The following is an 18,562-nucleotide window of genomic DNA, read 5'->3' on the forward strand; positions in this document are numbered from 1 at the left end:
TTAGAGTGAAAATCAGGGACAGGGTTATATTAGGATTAAAAAAGAGAGTGATGGAGTTAGAGTTAGGCTAACTTTAACTCCAAGGGCAGCGTGTCAGAAGCACTGGGGAGCAGGTTAGGAGACCTGACTGTCACCAGGTGGCCACTCCTCACTCACCTAGGTGTCCTCATAGGTACACTGATTGGGCTGGAGGGTCTTCCTCCTCTGACATCCTGTGATTCTCTCAGCAAGATCAAAACTGGCTTTCCTAGCAGAGTTGGATTCTGATCAAGGAAATGTGAGGCTCTGCCTTAGGGTTGCCCTGGCTTGGGAAGACTCCAGTTGGGCTTCCAAGCCCACCATTTTCCTGGAAAGCCTCAAGCACAGCCTGAACCATGAAGTCCAGGGCCCAGCAACATTCTGGAGAGTGTATTAGTTTCTCGTTGCTGCTATAACAAATCAGTACAAACTCAGTAATTCAAAAGAATTCGAGTTTATTATCTTATAGTTTTGGAGGGTCAAAGTCCAGAATAGGTCTCATGGAACTGAAAGGTAAGAGCTGCTTCCCTTTTAAGGCCCAGGGAGGAGACATTTCCTTGCTTTTTCCAGCCTCTATATGTTCCACTTGCCCCCATGTTCCTTGGCTTGTGGTCACTTCCTCCATCTTGAAGGCCAGCAATGTAGTACCTGCATAGTTTCCTCTTTGACCTCAGCTTCCTTCACCTCATCTCTTTCTACTAACCTGATCCTGGTGCCTCAGTCTTATAAAGACCTTTGTGATTAGATTGGGACCTGCTCAGATAATCCAGAATAATTTTTCATCTCAAACTCCTTAATTTAATCTCAACAATTTAATCCAAATTTTAAATTAGATTTAATTTAATCTGCAACATTCCTTTGTCATGAGGCGACATTCCCATCTTCATCAAAACATGGGCCTCTTTGGGGGGCCATTATTCAACTGTCTACAGGGCACTTTGCCTGGGGCCCTGACAGGGCCATGGGCACTCTTTCTGGCTTCCTGTCTGGAGGGTCCTCCTGGCCTCTATATCCCACATGCCCTTGTAGCTCCAGGACAACTGTCCCTGCTAAGCAGGCAGAATGGGTAGTGGAGACCTGGCCCCTGGACAAATGTACATTGAGAAGGGATGACCTTTTCTGTACCCGAGGAGGGCAGGAGAAGGCTGCAGAAGCACATTTGGCAGGGTCAGTGACTGGGAAAGTGGGGCAGAGATTTCCAGGTGTGGCCCCTCAGCTGGGTGGGGCAGCCTCCTGCCAAAGACCCCCAGGCCTGTGGATGGGCTTTGGAGGCCCATGTACCTACTGCCCATGCCAAGGAAGACTGGGGTAGGTACAAGGACAACCTCTGAGTCCTCTGAGGGAAGGCCACCTCTGAGCTGACAGCAGGAGATTGACGCAGGAGGAGTGTGTACCTGAGGGCAGAGCTGTTCCTTCTGTCCTGCTTGTACTGGAGCCACAGGTCAGGTGGACCTGAATGTGGAAACTGGATGCTGGATACCACGCGGTGTGGCGGAGGGGTGCTGGGGATGGAGCCGAGACATTGGGACCTAGCACGAGAGATCCAGGACCCTGCTCCCCAACAGGGTCTGAGGATGAATAACAGACTCTCAGAGTCTCAGAGTCTCTCAGAGTCCTTGATCAGAGACTCTCAGAGTCCTTGATCTTCACAGAGGAGGCTCTGCGGTCAACTTTGTGTCCTCCATGTTTTGCCATCAGCATCTGGTCACCTACTTTTTAGGTTTCTCTTGACTCTCTTTTGCGCTTCTGTCAACTCTTCTCAAAAAGCAGGATAATTAATACAGACGACTTATTTTTTATGTGTGTATTAAAGTCTTATAAGAAAGTTATTGTTTAAATGATAAACATAAAAGCCAAGGCAATGAACTCAGTCGGTGGATTCCCCCACATTCCTCCTCTGGTCCCCAAAGCCCCATGTGGCTGATCTCTGTCTTTATGTTTCAGCACAGACCCTCCATGTGGACCCTACGCCCCACCTCCACACCTTCCCAGACCCTGTCTTTTGCTCTGGCGGTCTCCAACCCAGAGCATCTCAGAGCTGACCTGACCAGAACAGGGTTGGAGCCCCCTGTGGTGGGCAGCAGAATGTCAGCGTCCACAGGGCAGGGCCTTGACCTCTCTGTGGGCACCAGGGACACATCTCCTTAGGTCACCCCTGGCTGCCAGCTCTCTCTCACCACGCTTACCACATTGTGAGAGCTCTCTGGTCTCCTGCTGCATGGTGAGGCCTCTCCCTGGCCTCCAAGCGAGGTCAGTGTCCTGCCTGCCCTGCCCCAGCCCGGGATCCTGGCCCATGTCATGACTGACTATAATAGCCACGGATTAACATAGCAGGCATTGTCTTTCTCTGACTATAGGGTGGGTATTATGTGTTCAGCAACAGTCCTAAAAATACCCAGTGAACAGGTGCAGCCCCGTGGCCCCAGCCCTGTGGAGTCGCTGGGCCTCTGGTTGGAGATGAAGAGTGGAGGGGTGGGGGAGAGAGATGAACCAGTGTCACCGAGTCCCAGGCATGGGATGCTGGGTGCTCTTTGAAACCTGGGAAACCCAGATTCCAGAAAACTCACCTGGAGGGGTTTGCAGAGTGGCTGCAGATAATTGGACTCCCCTGAGTGTCAAGTGGCCCTGTTGCCATGACCACTTGTCTCAGCCCCAGGAACACAAACCGGAGCAGCCTGACACCCCAGGCAGCCTCCCCCAGGGACACCAGAGCCACAATTCTCGAAAGTCAAGTCTTTGGCCCTCTGAGGTTTTGCAGCATGGATTGGGGCTTGGTTTCCCCATTTCCTTATAAGAGTGGTGGGGTTGGCCGGGTGGCTCCTTTGCCCCAAGCCCTGCTGGTTCCTGGGGACCTCCCAACACCCCTTGCTCTCCCTCATTCCCCTTCCCAGTCCCCCTCTGTTCAGTCCCTACATCTGGCCCATCTGGTCTTCACTGTCTCCCTTTCCTCCAGGACGGTGACAATTTTACTTAGTTGGTGGCCTCTGTGGGCACAGGATTTGGGCACACATACATCTTCAAGCCTGTGTGCCCATCGTGTGCATTGCAGGGTGCATCTGCCCAGTGAGGGGGTGGGGGGAGTGGTGGGGAGGGGCAGCAGGAGGGGCAGCGGTCTGTTCTATTTTTACTGGCCAGTTGCCGCCGGCCACAGCTTTCATAGCTTGCCCTGGGCTCTGCCCCCCACAGTCTGCAGTCCACCGTGAGGCTCTGACCAGCCCACTCCACGAGGACAGATCAAGGTAAGTGTCTGTTGCCTGGGGCTGCGGACTAGATCACAGCCAGGCAGAGAAGCCGGGGCTATTGTCTAAGGAGGAAGGGAGCTCTTGGAAGAAGTCATTTCTTGTTTGTGTAAGTGGCTTTGTTGGTCAAACCTTCCCCAAAAGCTCCCAGCCTTTTGTCACAAAGAGTGGCATCTGTCTTGCCAGACTGCTGTGGGACACAAAAGTTTTCCCTGGGGGCTGGGAGCCGGAACCAGAGCCAGACTTTTCCAGCAGGTTCCTCAAGAGCTCCACAGCAGAGCTGGGTGGACTGTGTTCCTGCAAGTTCTGGCCCTGCAGGTTGCAGCAGGGAGAGGGTCCCTAGGGGAAGGGGACCCTCTGGAGCTCAGAGAACCCAGGCAGAGAGGCTGCACTTGGGAGCTGAGGAAGACCTGCTGAGCAGTAATGGTGAACGATGCCTGCAGCAGCAGGGAGTGGGTCGCTCTGGCTCCAGGCTTTCTGGGAGCTCAGAAGGACCAGAACCATACCTACCTAAGGGAACCATACCCGACTACGGAAATCATCTTGCTTCTTGGTTCTTTGTTTGCAAGGAACACTCTCGGCTCCATTCGCCCATTCCATCTATTCAGGACCCCAGCAGGTGAGGGTGACTGGCAACCCTCTTCACCATACCCAGCTCTGAGGAGCGGAAGAGTTGTTGGGGGTCCTCTTGGGGTGAGGGAGATGGTGATAGCATTGGGGGTGGGCACATGTGCCTGTGACCATAAAAGCTAGGGCAATATCTAGTTGGGCATGGGACACCCCAGGCAGCCTCCTGGGGCTGTTGGTGGTCGCTGGGGTGCATCTGCCTCAGGTTTTGGAGTCACCGTTCCAAAGTTGTTCTGAGGTCAGGTTCTGCTTTCTTGCCGGAATCTTGAGGTGGAGGTGTGGTTCTTGGTGGACGACCCTCAGTGCAGACTTGGGAGTCCGACCTAGTTAATAGCCAGTCAAGGAGGAAGGGGATGCTCCTAAAATGGGGTCCTAGGTTGGGGTTGGGAATCAGGGGCCTCACTAGGTCTTTGTGTCCACAGCTATTTGGTATGCAGAGAGGTCCCCTCTGTTCCCTACTCGCTCTCTTAATCTCTGTCTCTGTCTTGGGCACACACACACGTAGGTACAATCACTTACACACTCACACTTACACATAGAGCCTTCATATCATAGTGCAGTCGATGGGCCTTTTTACCCATGGGGCCTCAGGCATAGCAAGCCCTGAGTCCCGCACCAGAGGGTCTTTGGTTCCTCCCTCCTATTGTGGCATTTCTGATTATCTCCTGGCTTTCCACTTGTGGGGATGGAATCCCAGTTTTCCAAGCCTCTCATTTGCTATCTACATCCTGACTTCTTATCAGGTCCCTGTTTGTCTTCCGCAGGGCCTGTCAAGCAGTCCCGCCTGGTGGGTGTTAGAGCAGGCTAAGGCCTTGTGCCTGACGTGGGACCCTTGGCCTGGCATTTGTCAGTGGGGCAGGCTGGGGGCGGGTCCTGGAGCTTGGCAGGAGACCTAGGCTGGCCTCAGCAGGTAGGCCCCACATTGGTGACAGTGGGCTCTCTGAGAAGGGTGACTGTGGCCAAACGCCATCCAGGGTGAGACATATCCCAGGCAAGCAGACACAAGACCTGCTCAGTGCAGCCCGTGCCCTCTGGAGCCTGGCATTCCCTGTGCACACAGACTCCAGGGTGGGTCTGCCAGCTGATGTTTCCTTCTGGACTTCCTCAGGTCTTGAGAGAAGTGGGGCCCTCTGGGTAAGCAGCTGCCTATAAAATCTAATTTCAGCCAAGCATCTCGGGAATTTATGGACTGTCTCCTCATTTCTCCCCCTGTGCCCCAGGGAGACAGCTGAGACTCTGGGGTTGCACTCCCTACCCCTTCGCCCCAGCCTCCCTGCCCCTGCAGAGGCAGGTCCAGAAGGCTCCTGGCAGGGTGGGAATCTCAGAAGAGCCAACCCAGACCTGGTCATGGGCATAAAGGGAAAGAAGAGAATCAGGGCAGAGGAAGGGGTGGCTTTGAAATGAAATTATTGGTAGCATTTTGCAAGTGTCCTTTAGATTCTGCCGTCCTCTGCTCCAAACCAGGTTCTTGAACCAAGTCCAAACTCTGGACCCTGGGCTCCCCGCCTGCCCGTCTCCGTACATACCAAACTCCCTCCCCTTTACTTCACAGTCCAGGGCAGGCTTCCTGTCCCACCTCACACCTGACCCCACCCCAGCAGTCCTTCTCCTTTCCTGAGCTTCAGCATAATCCCTTCCTCTACCTCCTCTGGGCTCCATATCCAAGCCCAGTCAAGACGGCTAATCAGGTTTGACTATGAACATCTCCCTGTGCAGCCTCAAGGTGACCCCCTCATCCTGAGCTCTGACCATGCTCCAGGGCCCAACAGGTTGTGTCTTATGGCTTGAACTTCTTTTGCTTCCAAGGAAGATCTGGTTTGAATGAAGTGTTGGAGAGCTAGATATTAAGTGGTAAACCACTTACCTAACCCCTAATTTTGCAGAGAGAAAAACTGGCCCAGAGTGGGTAAGGACAGTCTAGAGTCCACCACAGGGTTTGCCCTGCCTCCTGGCGTAACCTCCTTGCTTCAGGGCCTCCCTCTGCCCTATTTAGGGCTGCCAGGCACCTTGCTGTCTATTGAATGCTGCCCCCTGGCGTTGTGTCGCGTGGCGGCTACTGGCCTGCCCTTTTCCACCTTGCTTCATTCACCACCCCGCTCCTCCCCTCTCTGAGTCCTTGCCCGCAGGGTCAAATCTAAATAGAGCTTGGCTTTGAAGCCCTGAGAGTGAGTCCCACCCTCGCTTTCCAACCTGTTTCCTGTGGACTCTGTTCCCTATGGGGATTGGCAGTCATTTTTTCTAGACAGCATCATAGGTAAGTATTTTAGGCTTTGTAAGGGTTTTGCCCAGGCATTCCTTGTTTTACCACTTTTAAGGCAAAAATGGTGTGGGGGACAGGCTGATTTTGCCTGGGGACTGTAGTTGGATGGTCCTGCCCGGCTGCAATCACTCTGACTTCTTCCAACTTAAGTCTCCCAGGCTGGGCTGCTGATCCAAGACCCAGCTGGCTGGGAGGGTGGGGACAGGAGCTACAAGTTCCCCCTGATGATTCCTTTGTGCCCTCTAGGTGCTGCCCTGCTGCCACCATGCCGGAAGTGTAAGTCATCTCCCCATCCAGGTCTCTTGAAGTCTCTTCAGCCCCATTGTTGAGGACTCTCTGTTCAATCCCCTGGGCTGCTCCCAGGAGACCAGGTCCTAAAACAGGGATGGTCGTGAGTGCCTGGGTCAGCACCTCATGGTTCCCAGTGGCCAAGTGTCCTCCTAGCCCTGGAAAGACCTATGGCCTGTGCTCCAGAATTGTCTGTCTGCACTGACCCAACCAAATGCTTCAGGCCATGATCTAACATCGGCCCGAGAGTTGAACGAACCTTTGGAATTTACCCATGAGCCCAGGATGGAAGTTTTCATACCATGGTGGCCCCCTGTCAGGGCTTCCCTACCTCCCACGAATCTTCCCCACATTCCAATGAACAGTATCCCCAGTAAGAACATCCGGGAGCCTACAGGTGGGTGGGTTTGTATTTTATTCTGCTGGGACCCTCAAGCTAGTCCTGCTAGCTGATGCCCGATTTCTTTCTGGCACATCGTTGTCACCTGCCTGCCCTCCCCCACCCCCGCCAGCTGTCTGCATGTTCTGCTGCTGCATATATAATATACTTTGCTCATGTTTTCTATGTTCTGGTCTTCCCCCATCCTTCCTGTGATGGATGCCTGAAGTGAGGTAAGTGTCTCTCTGCTGGTTAACTCCTCAGACTTGTGAAGCGGGGTGGCATCTGAGGGGTGGAGAGAGCTCTGGTCAAGGCTGAGGTGGGGTGAGGGGTGTCCAGTGGCTGAAGAAATTCCCAGGAGAATAAAAACCTTGGGTGAAGATTCTGGATGTGGATCTTCCTGGGATCCAGGGAGTTCCTGCCTCAGTATGTAATGTCACTGGCGGGTATCCTACTGCTGGGACAGTATGCAGCAGGCCTGGGTGTGACTTTGTGCCCTCTTTGAGTGCAAGTTCTCTCTTACCCACTCTGAGAGTTTGTCTATCCCCTGGGAGGGGGGTCCATCCTGTCCCTTGTAGAGCTTATTCTCTGCAAAGCCACGTTTGAAAGGTGAGGGTCATTTCACCCTTTCCCAGTGGCTGAACATGGAGAAAGGAATAAAGATGTGTCCTCGGATTCCTTCTCAGGTCTTTGGTAACCGTGACTCTGAATATTCTCTACAATCCAGATTTATTTAGACACAAACTATGTATGGATGGACTCCAGGGAAAGGGCTGTGGGTTGAGTGACAGGAAGGGCAGACATCAGCAGCACTGATGGAGGGGACACTTGGTAGAGGTTCTCAGGGAGGATCGAATCTGTTATTTCTCAATAGTCATTTGAATTTCTAAGCTTTGCTCAGGTTCCTATTAGTCAGTCCCAGCAACTGATGGTCACATGTTGTGCCTGCCCATAAGCTCACCAAGTGGTGGGGAAACAAGATGGCGGCAGAACATTTGCCATGGGAACATCACAGTATGTGAACCACCGGCAGTAATGGTTAAAGTGATAGGCCGTGCTTTTCAAAGTCACTTATCTGAAGTTTCACAAAGATTAGGCTTTTGGAGAGAAAAAGAGAAATCACTTGGAGCAGTCAGAGAGAAGTTGCACATTCCTGACCTGGAGTTCACCTTTCACCCCAGAACTGCCCGCTCAGGGCCTGGCCATTTCTCTTCCTGCACAGAACTTCGCCCTCACCCGCACACAGCATTAGGAGAAGGCAGCATGCCCTGTGGCCCTGCCTGAAGGGCCCTTCTTGAAGCCCACAGTCCCGTTAGTTACAGGAAGGGTGGCCCTCTCACCTTCGCCACCCTGGAGGGACCACTGCCACAGGACTGGGATTTATTAGGATCTAGTAGAATATATTTATTTGGCAAGAATATGTCTAGTATTTTTTGATATGAAGAGAAAACAGTGTTTTTCTATCTTAGAAATGTTTACATGGTGGTGTTAATATCTTTTAAAAATGTATCCCGGCATGGTGGTGCAGACCTGTAATCCCAGCAACTTGGGAGGCTGAGACAGGAAGATGGCAAGCTGGAGGCCAGCCTCAGGAGTTTAGAAAGGCCCTCAGCAAATTAGCATGACCCTGTCTCAAAATTTTAAAAAATGGCTGGGGATATAGTTCAGGGGCAAAATGTCCCTAGCCAATTCTCAGTATTAAATAAATAAAAATAAATAAAATTAAAATTTAAAATTTTAATGTCTACATACATATGCTTCATTTATTTGGTTGACACACAGCTTGTATCTGTGGCATGATGGATCATCAAGATATTGCTGCATTACTACCCAGGTTGATAAAACTTGCATCTTTTTAAGATTTGCAGAGGATTTGCATATCTGTGTTCTCATTGTGTTGGGTAACTGTGAACTAGGTAAGGCAGATCTCAGCATCCTCAGTTCCAGATGAGAAGGTGCCCCACACAATCTCCTGTAAGATTCCATCAGTGGCAGGATGGGAAAGGAGGCCTTCAGTCCCTAGATCAAAGTAGCTGATGGCAACATTCTCTGAGTTTTAGGGGTTAAATCACAAAGGTGAGCTTTTAAGGGACCTAGGTGAGCAGAGGATTCTGGGTAATGATGGTGAACATCAACTGGCGCTTGTCCTGACCTGGACACAAGTCCTGTTTTACAGTCTCTACCTCATCACCTGTCTCTCCTCTTTCTCATTCTCAGAGAAAATCCAAGATCACTGCTTCCCGCAAGCTCATGCTGAAGGTGAGACTCTGGGGGACATCCAGAGGGGGACAGAGGGCAGTAGTGCAGCTCTAAGGCATGTGGAGGGGCAAGAGAGGGGAAAAGGAAGGAGACCGGAGCAAGAGGACGAGAGGCAGAGAAAACCTGGCATTGCTAGAGCCAGGGCCAGGCTCAGGTGCTCAGCAGGTGGCCATCTTGAACTCTGGATCCTGGTACCCACCTGGGTTCTGAGAGGAGGCCAGGAGCAGCCTCAGTGTGGGAGGCAGAGGGGCTTGCTTTGTTTTGGTATGTTTGGAGCTCTGTGGACCCGAGCAGACCAAAAGGGGGTAAGGAGACTGAGGGGAAAGTGAGCTCTGGGGTTGTGGGCGCCAAGCGGGGTTGCTCAGTGATTCCTTCCACGTGGCCTACTGTGAGCACCGTGCACGCCACACTGAACTGTACTCTCAGAGCTGGCCTGGCCCGGGGCTGCCTGCCCCTCACTCCCTGACGCTAAGTGGAAAACACGAGGGCCTGGCCCCAGGCTCAGGGTTTGTTCTGTGCAGAGCCTGATGTTGGCCAAGGCCAAGGAATGCTGGGAGCAGGAACACGAGGAGCGCGAGGCGGAGAAGGTGCGCTACCTGGCCGAGCGCATCCCCACGCTGCAGACCCGAGGCCTGTCCCTCAGTGCCCTGCAGGTGAGCCGAGCAGGCTGATGCTGGGTGGGGGCTCCACACAGGCAGGACCCAGTGGGAAGAGCCTGAACTGAGAAGGGCTCACAGCTCTGCACCTTTCAAGGCACTCTGTCCTATGTGGCCTTAGTTAACCTTCCCAGCTTCCCAGAAAGTGGCGATGTTCCATCTCATTAGACATTTTATTTATTTGAGACAAGCTTTCACTATGTTGCCCAGGCTTGCCTCAAATTTGTGATCCTCCTGCCTCAGCCTCCTGAGTACCTGGGATTACAGATGTGAACCATCACATCTGGCCTGATCCCATTTTATAGGAGGGGGAAGGGACCTGCTGGGGCCAGGGCTGATCCCTGGCTTCACAGCAGGACTTGAAAAGGTCAATTTCTCCAAAGACTTGTCCCTTTTCCCCCTAGCAATAGGTCTTTAATTTTTTGTTTTTAAAGGTTCCTTCCTTCCTTCCTTCCTTGCTTGCTTGCTTCCTTTCTTCCCTGAGAATCAAATCCAGATCCTTGCATGTGCTAGGCGAGTGCTCTACCACTGAGTTCCATCCCCAACCCTTTTTATTGTATTTGAGACAAGGTAAGCTAAGCTCACTAAGCTGCTGAGGCCGGCCTCAAACTTGTGATCTTCCTGCCTCAGTCTCCCAAATAGCTGAAATCCCATGTACCTGTACACTCAACTTTAAATGTTTTCAAGACATTGGTAATTGTTTAAATGCCAGTGATTGCAGAGAAAAGATACTGAAAAGAAATACATCAGCAGGTTACAAATAGGTCATCTCCAGGTCCTGGCAATCACTAGTTATTTTCATTTGATTATTTTTGTTTCATACCTAGTTTTCAAATTTTCTTCAATTAGCTTATATTACTTTTATCACAAGGAAACGATTTTTAAAGAAAACAAGAACATACAGACAGGAGAACAAAGCATTTACCTTTCAGCTGTCACCCTCAGAGTGAGCCTCGGAGCGAAGGTGTTAGCTTCCCTCCAGATCCCAGGACTTGTGAAGGGGTCCGGGAGAGGCCAAGGGTGCCGGAGGCTGCCCCTCCTCACGCCTGCCCCGTCCATGGGCTTCCCTTAGGACCTGTGCCGGGAGCTGCATGCCAAGGTGGAGGTGGTGGACGAGGAGCGATATGACATTGAAGCCAAGTGCCTCCACAACACTAGGGAGGTGAGCCCAAGGGAGGTGGGGTGTGACTGGGGTGGGGAGAGCGGGAGATGTCTGGTGAGGAGGGTGGGCGGCCACATGGTCCCCTTCCTTCTGCGGGGCTGGGGAGGTGGCTGCTCAGCAGCAAGCGTTGGGTCCCCCATCCTGGCCTTGCAGAGCTGGAGATGGGCAGGGAGGATAATCTCACACACACACTTCCTCCCAGCTGCTGCGTGGGCTCCTCAGAAGCTGCCCCTTTGTTCACCCACACAGGTAATCAGATGCCTCGTAATGACAGCTTACCTCTGTGAAGGGCTTTCATGAACTTCAGGTCCTTTGATCCTCCCTAGGGGCCTGTGGGTGAAGTGGGGCTATTATTCATACATTACAGATGAAGACACTGAGGTTCAGAGAGGCTAGGATGGGGCCCTGGTCACACAGTGGTGGACCTGGAGCCTGTGCTGGGCTCCGGCTCCCTCTCTGTGCTCCTTCCACGGGGTGTGGGACCACTCAGACTCTGCTCCGATGGAATGGAAAGGGGGGGGGGCAGGGCTCCTGTGGCTGGAGTGGATGCTTCGGAGCATTTGCCCCGGCAGCGAGGTGGGAGTGTGGGAGCTCAGACCACCTCTTTCCTTCCCACTTGTGCCCACCAAGATGATGATCTGTGGGACACTAAGGTCCCCAAAATACCCCCAGAGACCACACCCTGGGAATTCCTCCCAAGGCCTAGGACAGGCAGGAGTGGGGGCTGGGGTTCTACCTGCTGGACCAAGGGGACGAGCTGCTATGAAGGGACCAGTTAGCAGGAATGGGGCCCAGGACAGGAGGAAGCTGCGCCATGCTCCAGACAGGGCTTCCAAACTAGGAGCACGGGCTTGGTGGACGGCCCAAGGCTACGGCAATGGGCGGTCAGGACTCTGTGCAACTGTCCCTTCATCTATGGACGTGGTGTGTTGGTGATTTATGAAGGCATGGTGTTTCTGAGTGTTCCAGAGGTCGGGCCTTGCGGCTGGGGGTTTGGGCAGTGGCTCTGGCCAGAACCCTAGCAGTGTGAGGTCCTTTGGAAAGGAGCCCCTGGCCAGCTACCCCTCCAGCAAGCCTGGCCCCTCCTCCCCTGCAGATTAAGGACTTGAAGTTGAAGGTGCTGGACCTCCGTGGGAAGTTCAAGCGCCCACCCCTGCGCAGGGTTCGCGTTTCGGCTGATGCTATGCTCCGGGCTCTGCTGGGCTCAAAGCACAAGGTGTCCATGGACCTGCGGGCCAACCTCAAGTCTGTGAAGAAGGAAGACACAGAGAAGGTGAGGGCCCCTCTCCTCAGAGCCTTCCGCCACCTGCCCCACTAGCCTTCATCTTTTGGGCCAGGAGCCCCCATTGGATGCCAGTCAGAACATTCTAGAACATACTAGGAGACCAGTGTCAGAAGAAAGAGGACTTACTTCCACCCCTCAGGCTGCTTCTAGTCTGAGGAGGAGACTGGGACACAAAGAAAAGCAGATTGAGGGATGAATTGAAAGTCTTGCGTTGAGAGTGAAGAGAATGTGCAGACAGCTTGGTGGGGAGACCACTGCCCCTTGTCACCACAGGGGACGGAGACAGCACCATGGCCAGTGGGACACATGAGCATAGGAATTAGAGAACTGGGTTCAGCTGCTCGCTCAGCAACAAATCACTCACAGTTGGCTGGTCTCACAGTATCTGTGCCCAGAACCGACGAGCCCTGTAGGGAAGAGTGGATAGGAACCGAGTCCTGGGTCTGGCAGCTTCGTGGAGAGGACACGTGGGCCAGGGAGTACGCTGGTGGAGCGGAACACGAGTTGAAGTAGTCCGGCAGGCTTCTTGGAGGAGGTGGCCCTAGCAGGAGGGCGGTGTGGGGCTCAGAGCTGAGGTTGGCCTGTGGTGCTTTGTTACCCAGCCACACCATCGCCCAGAATGCCCCGTGCGCACACCTCCTTCCTGCGGTGCTTCAGCTCGACCCCCAGCCCTGTCTGCTCCTGGTCTACAGGGCAGTGGTATTGGTATTTCCCGACTTTCTGCCATCCGATTTCTCTTGAGCTCGGGTGGCCCTGGCTGTCCCTGTAGCCGGATGAGCTTCTGATGTATGCGTGGTCTGCCCACAGGAACGGCCCGTGGAGGTGGGCGACTGGAGGAAGAATGTGGAGGCCATGTCTGGCATGGAAGGCCGGAAGAAGATGTTCGATGCTGCCAAGTCTCCAACCTCCCAGTAGAGGTAGCTAGAGAGGGGTGCCTTTCTCCTCTGGACCCCAGAGTCTGCAGGGTGACTGGAGACTGCAGGGTGGGCCCGGGAGGTGGGGTGGAGTACGTGCAGGGAGAGGAGGAGCATGAAGCTCAGTTCCCGCGCTCCGGCCTGCTTCTGCTCGGGGGCCCGTTTTGTTCCCTGCTGTTCACAATTGGGGGTTGTGTCAGATCAGTGGCCTTGGGGTCAGCAGCATCCATATCACAACTGATAGGGCCCCACCCCAGACCACTGAACTGGAGATTGTGGGGCAGGGCTGCCCTCTACCTGATCCTGAGACTCGCAAGAGTTTGAGATCCCTGGATTAGATGACCCTTGAGGCCCTCTCTGTAGTTCCGGCTTTCTGAAAATCTAAGCTCTCTTAAATGCCTCCTGGGGACACCCTTTCCCTGTGTACCCTGTACAGTACCCAGTACTCAGTCCCTGCTCCCTGGGAGGTGCCATTTGGAGAAAGTAAGACCTCCCATTCTACAATGAAAGAGCTGGAGACACTGGGCAAAGCAGTCACATTAGGCCACACAAGACCTCACATGGGATGGCCGTGAGCAGGGCAGGGGACCGCAGACAGCACTGGTCAGAGAAGGGCCTCTGGACAGAGGGAGACTCTGAATGACAGGAGAGTGTGTGAATGAAGGGGAAGGGCATGGTAGAAGATCTGGGGGTGCAATGAAAGCAGAGAAATGGGAATTAACCAGTCACAGAGGAGGATGGCAAGACCAGACAAGAGACAGGGAGCCTGGGAGCAGCCTAGAAAGAGAGAATTAGGGTCCTAGGCTTAGAAGCTGAGGCATCATAGAAGACACTATGGAGGGTGAGTCAGTCCAGGATGTGCTAGAGAGAAGCAGCCCAGGGTTGCTTGTGCTTGGGTGAATCAGGATTCTTAAAGAGCACATGTCACTGGGAACTAATGGCTTCTGTCTCTGTCCCCACAGGCGGGCTTGCTATGCTGCACTCCGTGCTCCTGCTTCAGGCTCCTTCCTTCAAGCACACTCACCTGTCTCTCCACCCCACATCTGTCTGGAGCATCCCTCCTGACCCCTCCTGCACGCTCTCCCCTCCAGCCTGCATGCTCTGCTCAGACCAGGACGCAGCACACACAGTGGGAGAGGAGAGAGAGCCAGCTGAAGACCTCTCCCTGGGAGGCCCGCCTGGGTGCAGGGCTGAGGACAGCAGGGGCAGCACCTTCCCTGCATCCTGTGCAGCTCCCCTCCACCGCTGCTCTGATGTGGCGTGTCCACGAGCATCACAGCCTCTCCATTAAAAATCCGGTTTCCTGGTCTTTTCTGTAGCTCTGATCACTATCAGGTGCTCAGAAGAAAGGGCAGATGGGGAGTTTGCGAATAGAGGGCTGGACTGGGCTTCAGGAACCATCTACAGTCAGGAGCTCTGAATCAAAATTGGTGGCTGCCTGTTAAGGTCATCCTGGGTCCCCTTCCACCCAGTCCTGGTGACATCATACTCTCACTACCCAGGATGCTCCACTCACCAAAACCCTGACCTCTGAGAACAGACCTGGCCCTACCTGAGACTCCAGTCATCAAGAGAGGCATCTCCATTCAGATTCCTGCCCTGCCTGATTTCACATCCTCCTGCCTTGGCAAACCCTGGTCACTGTGGTGCCAGATTTGCTCTCCAGCCCCGCTAGGAGGGCTGCCTTGCAGTTCCAAGACCAACCACTAGGCGACTCCCTCCTTCGTCTCCTTGCTGCAGACACTCCTCGTCCTCCCCACGGTGGCTCTCTCCACCCTCACGATTATTTCCCCTCACGATTCTGCACCAGTCAGACCCTCAGGATGGATTCTTTCCACCAAGTGCTGATCTGTCCTCTGAGTCAGGTTCTTTCTTCTAACATCTGGATGCAAAGCCTCTAAGGGGTGTGGGGAGTGGGGCAGTCCCCCTCATCCCCAAATACCGAGGAAAGTGGCTCCTAAGGAGTACAGAGACCAAAGTCGTGGGCCAGAGTGCAGCTTGGCTTTTCAGGGCTGTGTCATGGTGGCGCCTGGCTAAGCTTACACGGAATGGCTAGTCCTGGGGCCCTTGGGCGCTTTGACTGCCCCAGCACTGGTCCTAGAAGAAGCTGAGTTGTCGGTACAGCCCTCCTTTCACCGCCCCTGCTGATGCCCTGGCCTGCCCTCTGATCCCAGCATATCATCTGCCATGAATGCCAGCGGCGGGTGCAAAGAGCAGTGCTGGTGACCCTGGGGCATGGTGTGGCACTCAGACAGGCTCAGCCTGCCCTCCCCCTCCAGGATGGCTGCAGTGGGGACCAGCAACAGGGAGAAAGCACTTTGTGTAGGGCTCTTGCTACAAACAGGTCAGTGGGCAGAGAGGCAGACGTGTGCGGAGAATACACCTTCCACCATACACACAAGCCCTCAGGCAGACACACCCAGTCACACACAGCAGCTGAAGAACCTGACAGGGCTGGTCTGCAGCACAGAGCATGGGATTAGGCTTCGTGCCTGGGCAGCCTCAGAAACCCACCCTTCCCTGCCTCACGGGGCTGCCTCCCAGCTGGCCCCACTCCAAAGCATGTCTCTCTCTTTTGCTTCTTCCCAGCCCTTCCACAGAGCCTGACCCTCAAATTTAGAGCAGAATCTCAGTCTGCCAGTTGACAATTAACCTGGGACCCAGACACATTGGGGTCTCCAACCTGACCTGTAGAGAAGGAAGAATAGCCCAGGGCCTGACTCAAAGCAAACACTGGGATCCAGGTGTGGGATCCAGGTGTGGTGGCACATTCCTGAAATATGGGGAACTTGGGAGGCTGAGGCAGGAGGATTGTAAGTTAGAGGCCAGCCTGGGCAACTTAATGAGATTCTGTCTCAAAAAAAAAAAAAAAAAAAAAAAAAAAAAAAAAAAATATATATATATATATATATATATATATATATATATATATATATATATAAAGGGCTCAGTGTTGGGGCACCCCTGGGTTCAATTCCCAGTACCAAATAAATAAATAAATAAATAAATTAAAATAAATAAAAAAAGAAAGAAAGAAAAGAAAATATTGGGGAATAGAGGCCCCTGGGAGGAGGGTGTGGGGCTTCCAACACCAAGTCTATGACCTTCTGGGAAAGGGACAGAGGGGACTCTTGGAAGTTATTAGGTCCTTCCTTCTGCTTCCAGATGGGACCAGACCTTACTCATCCCCTTGAAGGTAGATAAGAGCAAAGGTGGCCTTGATTTCTGCAAGGGAAGTTTGACAGCCTGAGCAAACATGGGGAGTGAGGGAGTCTGCTGCTGGCCCCACAGCCATGACCATGAACAGGGCCTAGTGTGGAGGCACAGTCACTGGAGAGCCCTGATCCTGATCCAGTTTCCCTCCCTAGGGAGAACCCTCACCACCCTGCCTGGCCGCAGGGGAGCAGGGTGGGGCAAGACCTCCGACTGACTGGCAGCCACAGTCCATAACTATGATCAGGCACTGTGGTCACTAACCTTCACAAAACCCCATAAGAAAACACTATTGCCATCCCCTTTCTATAGAAGGGGACACTGAGGCACCAGAAGGCTAATGAGTCCCGTGGTCATATTGCAAATGGTGGGGCTGGGATTTAACCCAAAAATTCTCTCAGAGTCTATACTCTATTCACTACCTTAATAATACTATTTCAATAAGAAGAAAGATATTATGTGGAATGCCTTACTGGAATCCTATCACTACATTCTCAGGAAGCCTAAAAAGTAGGTACCATTAGCTCACATTTCTAGGGGAAGAAATGGAGTCTCAGAGGGTTTACAAAGCTCACTCTAAGTTACAGGGTTTGACAATTGCAGACTGCAGATTGGAAACCAGGCCCCAACACAGCTGAAATAGCCAGTGTCCAAGAAGGGACAGCTGGGGACAGGGTCCTGCATACGAACTGGGGCGTTCCCACATCCCCATCAAGGGGGAACATTCAAGCAAGATGAAGGGACACCCAAATGGGCAAAGGTGAGGTCTCTCCCACAGTGGGGCACAGGCCGGGATGGAGGCCTTGACGGATGTCTCTTAGGAACTGATGAACAACAGCTGGGTGGGCACCCCTTTACCCACATCTGGAGATGGACCTGGTGCTCCTCCCTCCTTGTTAGGAATGACCAGGGCCAGATGCTATCTGTGGCTGTCCCTCCTGTCCTGGAGTGGCAGGAGGCCAGCTGTCAGGAGGCCAGATACCAGTCCCCTTTCCCTAGAGGTGCTCCACCCCCATGGGGCCCAGAACCTGAGCCCAGCTGTGTGTCTGGAGTCCCAAGGGGCACTCAGGGTAGGGCCCGTGTGCTCAGGGCTGCCAGGGCTAAAGTGCCCTGTGGCAGGAGGAGGCAAGTTAAACATTAGCCACAATGGCCCCCCACGAAGTGAGTCACACTCCCCACTGGGCTCTGGGCTGGACAGCCAGGGGGGCAGTTTCGTTCCAGGTGGGTGACCAACTGCTGAAGCCCGGGACAGATTGCTGGGACCAGTGCAGATGGCTACTTCCTCTCCTGACCCCATCAGGGCTCTCTCTTTTCTCAAAATTCCCCAGTACTTGCCAGTATTGCGGGCAGGCAGAGTCTCTCCTTCCAGAACACACACCTAAGCAGACCTGTGGGTCTCCCAAGGCCAAGGCTGAGCAGGGTGGGCCTTCATAACCCCTTGGCACCAACACAAAGCTTGCAGTTGTCTGTAGCCTGGAGAGGGAAAGTGTTCCTCAAGGTCACAGATCTACAGGGCTAGGACAGGGGTCCCCAGACTCGCAGTCTACTCCCAGTCCATCCCAGAAAACTGGAGGTGGGCAAACTTTGGTCTTCCAGACTGAGGCCAAGGTCTGGGGATCTGCAGGCAGCCTTCCCACCTCTCGGTCCCACTCCGCACCCTGTCTGGCTCCACTGCCAAGTGGCCATGCTTACTGACAGGCCCAGGCTAGGGGGAGCCTGGTCCTCTGCTCAGGCTTCAGGATCAGGAGAGGAATGGCCTCCTCTGGGTGCCCTGGAAGGTGTGCCAACCTGGAGCCTCTAGGGAAGGGGAGTGTGATCAACTGTGCCTATTCAGAGACAGGTGAACTGGTGTGTGGGCATGTGTAAGGAGCTGGCCGGCTGGCATGACATTGCGACGGACACCTGTGTGACCTGCTACCAGTGCTTCCCTGAGGGGCTCTTTGTGGTTCAAGTCTCAACTGCTCGACCCCACAGTGAGGAAAGTAGGGGCACAGAGGCTGTGAGGTTTTCACAGAGTTAAATGTTTTCTGTGGAAAGGATTCTCCTTCATTCTAAAGCAGGCATGCCCCCATTTTATTATTTTAATATTAAAATAGACTTACGGGGTGAGAGGACAGGTGGTGGTAACTTGTTTTCTGGTTTATTCGAAAAATAAAATGGTAGAGACCCTATTTTGATATTCATATTTTAAAAAACATTATGGGTTTGTAAACACTAAAACCCAGGGGGCGACTGTCTGGATCTTTGGGGGGTGTGGGTCTT

The 18,562-nt window shown here is 53.4% G+C and overlaps 1 protein-coding gene across 2 annotated transcripts; it reads left to right on the plus strand.

The window, feature by feature from the left end:
* The first annotated feature begins 3,128 nt into the window (after positions 1 to 3,128).
* Positions 3,129 to 14,405, plus strand: Tnni1 (troponin I1, slow skeletal type). Of its 2 annotated transcripts, none has more exons than XM_047521774.1 (9): positions 3,129 to 3,257; positions 6,391 to 6,420; positions 7,041 to 7,044; positions 9,029 to 9,070; positions 9,592 to 9,723; positions 10,799 to 10,888; positions 11,985 to 12,161; positions 12,981 to 13,090; positions 14,050 to 14,405. In XM_047521774.1, the coding sequence occupies exons 2-8, from the start codon at positions 6,410 to 6,412 to the stop codon at positions 13,086 to 13,088; spliced, it is 564 nt and encodes a 187-aa protein (XP_047377730.1). In that variant the 5' UTR covers positions 3,129 to 3,257; positions 6,391 to 6,409; the 3' UTR covers positions 13,089 to 13,090; positions 14,050 to 14,405. The 2 variants fall into 2 exon arrangements, with proteins under 2 accessions (XP_047377730.1, XP_047377731.1); XM_047521775.1 differs by lacking the exon at positions 3,129 to 3,257 and adding an exon at positions 3,305 to 3,366.
* Positions 14,406 to 18,562: the final 4,157 nt, after the last annotated feature.

The sequence above is a fragment of the Sciurus carolinensis genome, chromosome 12 (assembly GCF_902686445.1).
Source record: "Sciurus carolinensis chromosome 12, mSciCar1.2, whole genome shotgun sequence".
In the NCBI taxonomy this organism is placed as follows: domain Eukaryota; kingdom Metazoa; phylum Chordata; class Mammalia; order Rodentia; family Sciuridae; genus Sciurus; species Sciurus carolinensis.